The sequence below is a fragment of the Salvelinus namaycush genome, chromosome 40 (assembly GCF_016432855.1).
Source record: "Salvelinus namaycush isolate Seneca chromosome 40, SaNama_1.0, whole genome shotgun sequence".
NCBI lineage: Eukaryota > Metazoa > Chordata > Actinopteri > Salmoniformes > Salmonidae > Salvelinus > Salvelinus namaycush.
The window spans coordinates 20010766-20018749 of record NC_052346.1 but is presented as its reverse complement, the minus strand read 5'-3'; the positions used below and the strand labels follow the sequence as shown (position 1 = coordinate 20018749).

General features: G+C 42.7%; 1 protein-coding gene across 1 annotated transcript; it reads right to left on the bottom strand.

Moving 5' to 3' along the window:
* Nucleotides 1-1372: 1372 nt before the first annotated feature.
* On the bottom strand, nt 1373-2783 carry LOC120033408 (oocyte zinc finger protein XlCOF22-like; the record flags this gene model as incomplete). The annotated part of the gene is made up of 2 exons (XM_038979755.1): nt 1373-2390; nt 2641-2783. Coding segments are annotated over 2 exons (783 nt in total), but the record flags the coding sequence as incomplete, so codon positions are not given.
* Between the last annotated feature and the right edge of the window lie 5201 nt (nt 2784-7984).

Here is a 7984-nt window from a genome sequence, read left to right as displayed (position 1 = left end):
GTGACCACAGACCACTTCTCAGTTCCTATGCTTCCTGGCTGATGTTTGGTCACTTTTGAATGCTGGCGGTGCTTTCACTCTAGTGGTAGCATGAGACGGAGTCTACAACCCACACAAGTGGCTCAGGTAGTGCAGCTCATCCAGGATGGCACATCAATGCGAGCTGTGGCAAGAAGGTTTGCTGTGTCTGTCAGCGTAGTGTCCAGAGCATGGAGGCGCTACCAGGAGACAGGCCAGTACATCAGGAGACGTGGAGGAGGCCAACAACCTAGCAGCAGGACCGCTCCCTCCGCCTTTGTGCAAGGAGGAGCACTGCCAGAGCCCTGCAAAATGACCTCCAGCAGGCCACAAATGTGCATGTGTCAGCATATGGTCTCACAAGGGATCTGAGGATCTCATCTCGGTACCTAATGGCAGTCAGGCTACCTCTGGCGAGCACATGGAGGGCTGTGCGGCCCCACAAAGAAATGCCACCCCACACCATGACTGACCCACCGCCAAACCGGTCATGCTGGAGGATGTTGCAGGCAGCAGAACGTTCTCCACGGCGTCTCCAGACTCTGTCACATGTGCTCATGTGCTCAGTGTGAACCTGCTTTCATCTGTGAAGAGCACAGGGCGCCAGTGGCGAATTTGCCAATCTTGGTGTTCTCTGGCAAATGCCAAACGTCCTGCGCGGTGTTGGGCTGTAATCACAACCCCCACCTGTGGACGTCGGGCCCTCATACCACCCTCATGGAGTCTTTTTCTGACCGTTTGAGCAGACACATGCACATTTGTGGCCTGCTGGAGGTCATTTTGCAGGGCTCTGGCAGTGCTCCTCCTTGCACAAAGGCGGAGGTAGCGGTCCTGCTGCTGGGTTGTTGCCCTCCTACAGCCTCCTATGGGGGTGGGGGGGGAATGAGTAGTATTTCTGTCTGTAATAAAGACCTTTTGTTGGGGGAAAACTCATGCTGATTGGCTGGGCCTGGCTCCCAAGTGGGCCTATGCCCTCCCAAGTCCCACCCATGCCTGAGCCCCTGCCCAGTCATGTGAAATCCATAGATTAGGGCCTCATTTATTTCAATTGACTGATTTCCTTATACAAACTGTAAATCTTTGAAATTGTTGCGTTTAGATTGTTGTTCAGTATAATACGACTTGTAGGACGTATCGTATGTTATGAATTACAATTCGTATGTTATTTTACGCATTGCTATTCATACAATATGTTACGAACTTGTAATATGTATGATATGTTACGAATTCCAATTTTTTGTTGCTAACGTTAGCTAGGTTAGGGGTGAGGGGTTTAAGGTAAAGTTAAATGGGTTTAGGGGAAAGGTTAGCTAACATGCTAAGTAGTTGCATGCTAAGCTAACATGCTGACATAGCTAAAAAGTAGTAAGAAGTTGCAAAGTTGCTAATTAGCTAAAATGCTAAAGTCCTCCTTGATGAGATTCAAACACGCAGCCTTTGGCTAGATGTTTGACTTACACGCGCACCCCTCCACAGAGCAGGAGTAAGGCTTCTCCCCTGTGTGTATACATTGGTGTGTTAAGTTGCTATGGTGAGAGAAACTCACCCAAAAGTCAGAGAAGACGTAAGCAGGCTTCTCTCATGCGCGTGTTCTCTGATCAACGTTTAGCTCAGTTGCTGTTTTGAAGCATTTTACACAGGCAGAGCAGGAGTATGGCTTCTCTCCTTCATGTATATGTTGGTGTTTTTAAGGTATCCAGTCGAGAGAAACTCACCCACAGTCAGAACAGGATTAAAGCTTTTCTCCTGTATGTGTTCTCTGGTGAACTTTTAGCTCATTTGATGTTTTAAAACATTTTCCACAGTCAGAGCAGGAGTATGGCTTCTCCCCTGTATGTATACGTTCATGTGATTTTAAGTTGAAAAGTTGAGAGAAACTAGTTCCACAGTCAGGGCAGAAGAAAGGCTTCTCTCCTGTGTGTGTTCTCTGATGAACTTTTAGCTGAGTTGATGTTTTAAAACGTTTTCCACAGTCAGAGCAGACATAAGGCTTCTCTCCTGTATGTATACGTTCATGTGTTTTTAAGTGGGAAAATTTTGAGAAACTAGTTCCACAGTCAGAGCAGTAATACAGCTTCTCTCCTGTGTGTGTTCTCTGATTAACTTTTAGCTCAGTGGATGTTTTAAAACGTTTTCCACAGTCAGAGCAGACGTAGGGCTTCTCTCCTGTGTGAGTCATCTGATGACCTTTTAGCTGAGTTGATGTTTTAAAACGTTTTCCACAGTCAGAGCAGGAGTACGGCTTCTCTCCGGTGTGTATAAGTTGGTGTGTTTTTAAGGTGCCCAGATGAGAGAAACTCACCCCACAGTCAGAGCAGAAGAAAGGCTTCTCTCCTGTGTGAGTCCTCTGATGAATTTTCAGTTCATTTGATTTTTTAAAACATTTTCCACAGTCAGAGCAGGAGTATGGCTTCTCCCCTGTATGTATACGTTCATGTGATTTTAAGTTGGAAAGTTGAGAGAAACTAGTTCCACAGTCAAAGCAGAAGAAAGGCTTCTCTCCTGTGTGTTCTCTGATGAACTTTTAGCTGAGAGTATGTTTTAAAACGTTTTCAACAGTCAGAGCAGTAATAAGGCTTCTCTCCTGTGTGTGTTCTCTGATGAACTTTTAGCTCATATAATGTTTTAAAACATTTTCCACAGTCAGAGCAGGAGTATGTCTTCTCCCCTTTATGTATACGTTCATGTGATTTTAAGTGGGAAAGATGAGAGAAACTAGTTCCACAGTCAGGGCAGAAGAAAGGCTTCTCTCCTGTGTGTGTTCTCTGATGAACTTTTAGATCAGTTGATGTTTTGAAGCATTTTCCACAGTCAGAGCAGGAGTAAGGCTTCTCTCCTGTGTGTATTTTTAGGTGTATTTTTAGCTTTGATAGAAATGGGAAAATCTCTTCACAGTGTGGGCAGTGATGAGACCTCTTAGCTCTCTGATCTTCCTGCTGTTGCTCTCTGGATGTAGAGAATGTCTCAACATGGTATCCTGTGTGAACATCAGAAGAACCAGTCAGTTGGTGTGATATACATGTTAATCAAATGTATTTTATGAAGCCCTTTTTACATCAGTAGTTGTCACAAAGTGCTTAACCTGTCTGGTACAAGTGGGACGCTAGCATCCCACCTCGACAACAGCCAGTGAAATTGCAGGGCGCCAAATTCAAAACAACAGAAATCCCATAATTAAAATTCCTCAAACATACAAGAATTTTACACCATTTTAAATATAAACTTCTTGTAAATCCAGCCACAGTGTCCGATTTCAAATAGGCTTTACGGCGAAAGCACACCAAACGATTATGTTAGGTCAGCACCTAGTCACAGAAAACCATACAGCCATTTTCCAGCCAAGGAGAGGTCTAATCACTAACCTTTGATGATCTTCATCAGATGGCACTCGCAGGACTTCATGTTACACAATAAATGTTTGTTTTGTTCGATAAAGTTAATCTTTATGTCCAAAAACCTCATTTGATATTGTTGTGTTGTGTTCAGAAATGCATTGTCTCAAACAAACATTTGGTGAAAGTGCAGAGAGCCACATCAAATAACAGAAATACTCATCATAAACATTGATAAAAGATACAAGTGTTAAACATACGAATACCGATAAACTTCTCCTTAATGCAACCGCTGTGTCAGATTTCAAAAAGGCTTTACGGCGAAAGCACACTTTGCGATTACGTTAGGTCAGCGACTAGACACAGAAACCCATACAGCCATTTTCCAACCAAGGAGAGAGTCACAAAAAGTCAGAAATAGCATTAAAATTAATCACTTACCTTTGATGATCTTCATCTGGTGGCACTCCCAGGTCTCCATGTTAGACATCAAATGTTCGTTTTGTTCGATAAAGTTCATCTTTATGTCCAAATACCTCCGTTTTGTTGAGAAATCTAAAGGCACAATGCACGCTCTCAAAACCAAAAGTACAATAAAAGATAGTAGAAACATGTCAAACAATGTTTAAAATCAATCCTCAGGTTGCTTTTGTCATCAATAATCAATAATATTTCAACCGGACAAAAGCTTCGTCAATGGAAAAAGGTAAACAAGAAAATCGCTCTCCCGATCATGTGCTTGGTTCATGGATGGAAATTTCCACTGTCCTCTCATTGAAGCGGTGTATCTCCCTAATTTTTCTGAGTAAAAGCCTGAAACAAAGCCTAAAGACTGGTCACATGTTGAGGAAGCCATAGAGATCGTGAACTGGGTCCTAAGTCTTTCTATGGTGGATAGGCTTTCAATGGAAAACCAGCCTTTAAAAATAATAGTACTTCCTGGTTGGATTTTCCTCAGGTTTTCACCTGCCATATCAGTTCTGTTATACTCACAGACATAATTTTAACAGTTTTAGAAACTTCAGAGTATTTTCTATCCAATGCTATCAAGTATATGCATATCCTAGCTTTTGGGCAGTTTACAGGCAGTTTACTTTGGGCACGTCAGTCATCCGAAATTCCGGACAATAACCAGTATGCTAAGGAAGTTAAATAAAGGTAATAAAAAATAAAATAAATACACTACCATTAGTGGTGAAATGAATGAATAGATTCAAAAGATTGGAGTCACTTACAAATGTCCTTGGTCTTGAAAGAAAAGCAAATTTTTTGTCCATTCAAATAATGTCAAATTGATCAGAAATACAGTGTAGACATTGTTAATGTTGTAAATGACTATTGTAGCTCGAAACGGCTGAAGATCTCGTACAACGCTGTGTACTACTCCCTTCACAGAACAGCGCAAACTGGCTCTAACCAGAATAGTGTCTAGAAGGCTAGCATCCCGGAGTCGCATCTTCACAGTTGACGTTGAGATTGTTGTTTTGCGTATACTATTTAATGAAGCTGCCAGTTGAGGACTTGTGAGACGTCTGTTTCTCAAACTAGACACTAATGTACTTGTCCTCTTGCCCAGTTGTGCACCGGGGCCTCCCACTCCACTTTCTATTCTGGTTAAAGCCAGTTTGCGCTGTTCTGTGAAGGGAGTAGTACACAGCGTTGTACGAGATCTTCCGTTTCTTGGCAATTTCTCACATGGAATAGCCTTTATTTCTCAGAACAAGAATAGACTGACGAGTTTCAGAAGAAAGGTCTTTGTTTCTGGCCATTTTGAGCCTGTAATCGAACCGACAAATTACCCAGATACTCAACTAGTCTAGTGGTTAGAGCGTTGGGCTCATATCCGAAAGGTTGCAAGTTCGAATCCCCAAGCTGACAAGGTACAAATCTGTCGTTCTGCCCCTGTTCCTAGGCCATCATTGAAAATAAGAATTTGTTCTTAACTGACTTGCCTAGTTAAATAAAGGTAAAATAAATAAATAAAAAGGCCAGTTTTATTGCTTCTTTAATCAGAACCACAGTTTTCAGCTGTGCTAAGATAATTGCAAAAGGGTTTTCTAATGATCAATTAGCCTTTTAAAATTATAACCTTGGAGTAGCTAACACAACATGCCATTGGATCACAGGAGTGATGGTTGATGATAATGGGCTTCTGTACACCTATGTAGATATTCCTTTAAAAAAAAAATCACCCGTTTCCAGCTACAATAGTCATTTACAACATTAACAATGTCTACACTGTATTAATGAGCAATTTGATGTTATTTTAAAGAATGTACTTTTCTTTCAAAAACAAGGACATTTCTAAGTGACCCTAGATTTTTCAACAGTAGTATGTATTCATTTTAGTAGGCTGTATGGGAATGGGAAAAAAACTATTCTAAAACTGGGTAGGAGTCAAAAACTAAAAAGAGGCAAAAGACGTGAAAATTATGAGCTATATCATCCTCCACTCACTATCACAAGAGTTAGTAACTATACAGACTCATTTCATATAACTTAAAAACACTGGCAGTTTGTCTACTTCACTTCCTTAGTCTACACTCTGAGCACTCCAGATAACCCAGTGAATAAAACAAATGCTGGCAATACTGGTGTCATCCATACAAGTCTCAGTAGCATGAAATAACATCTACAATGCATTCAAGATTATTCAGACCCCTTGACTTTTTCCACATTTTGTTACATTACAGCCTTATTCTAAAAATGATTAAATTGTTTTTTCTTCTTCTCATCAATCTACAAACAATACCCCATAATGACATCACAATACCCCATAATGACAAGGGCAAAAACAGGTTTTTAGAAATAACTGAAATATTACATTTACGTAAGTATTCAGACACTTTACACAATAGTTAGTTGAAGCACCTCTGGCAGCGATTACAGCCTTGAGTCTTGTTGGGTATGAAGCTACAAGCTTGGCACACTTGTATTTGGGGAGTTTCTCCCATTCTTCTCTGCAGATCCTCTCAAGCTCTGCCAGGTTGGATGGGGAGCGTCTCTGCAAAGCTATTTTCAGGTCTCTCCAGAGATGTTTGATCAGGTTCAAGTCCGGGCTCTGGCTGGGCCACTCAATGACATTCAGAGACTTGTACCGAAGCCACTCCTACGTTGTCTTGGCTGTGTGCTTAGGGTCATTGTCCTGTTGGAAGGTGAACCTTCACCCCAGTCTGAGGTCCCGAGCGCTCTCAAGTAGCTTTTCATCAAGGATCTCTCTATACTTTGCTACATTCATCTGTCTCTTGATCCTGACTAGTCACCCAGTCCCTGCCGCTGAAAAACATCCCCACAGCATGCTGCTGCTGCCACCATGCTTCACCGTAGGGGTGGTGCCAGGTTTGCTCCAGACATGACGCTTGGCATTCAGGCCAAAGAGTTCAATCTTGGTTTCATCAGACCAGAGAATCTTGTTTCTCATGGTCAGAGTCCTTTAGGTGCCTTTTGTCAAACTCCAAGCGGACTGTCATGTGCCTTTTACTGAGGAGTGGCTTCCGTCTGGGCACTCTACAATAAAGGCATGATTAGTGGAGTCCTGCAGAGATGGTTGTCCTTCTGGAAGATTCTCTCATCTCCATAGAGGAACTCTGGAGCTCTGTCAGAGTGACCATAAGAGTGGCCCTTCTCCCCCTATTGCTCAGTTTGGCCGGGCGGCCAGCTCTAGGAAGAGTCTTGGTGGTTCCAATCTTCTTCCATTGAAGAATGATGGAGGCCTCTGTGTTCTTGGGGACCTTTAATGCTGCAGAAATGTTTTGGTACCGGTCCCCAGATCTGTGCCGACACAATCCTGTCACGGAGCTCTACGGACAAATCCTTCGACCTCATGACTTGGTTTTTACTCTGACATGCACTGTCAACTGTGGGACCTTACATAGACAGGTGTGTGCCTGTCCAAATCATGTCCAATCAATTGAATTTGCCACAGGTGGACTCCAATCAAGTTGTAGAAACATCTCAAGGATCATCTCATAGCAAAAGGTCTGAAAACGTACCTAAATAAGCAATTATTATACACACTGCTCAAAAAAATAAAGGGAACACTAAAATAACACATCCTAGATCTGAATGAATGAAATGTTCTTTTTAAATACTTTTTTCTTTACATAGTTGAATGTGCTGACAACAAAATCACACAAAAATTATCAATGGAAATCAAATTTATCAACCCATGGAGGTCTGGATTTGGAGTCACACTCAAAATTAAAGTGGAAAACCACACTACAGGCTGATCCAACTTTGATGTAATGTCCTTAAAACACGTCAAAATGAGGCTCAGTAGTGTGTGTGGCCTCCACGTGCCTGTATGACCTCCCTACAACGCCTGGGCATGCTCCTGATGAGGTGGCGGATGGTCTCCTGAGGGATCTCCTCCCAGACCTGGACTAAAGCATCCGCCAACTCCTGGACAGTCTGTGGTGCAACGTGGCGTTGGTGGATGGAGCGAGACATGTCCCAGATGTGCTCAATTGGATTCAGGTCTGGGGAACGGGCGGGCCAGTCCATAGCATCAATGCCTTCCTTTTGCAGGAACTGCTGACACACTCCAGCCACATGAGGTCTAGCATTGTCTTGCATTAGGAGGAACCCAGGGCCAACCGCACCAGCATATGGTCTCACAAGGGGTCTGAGGATCT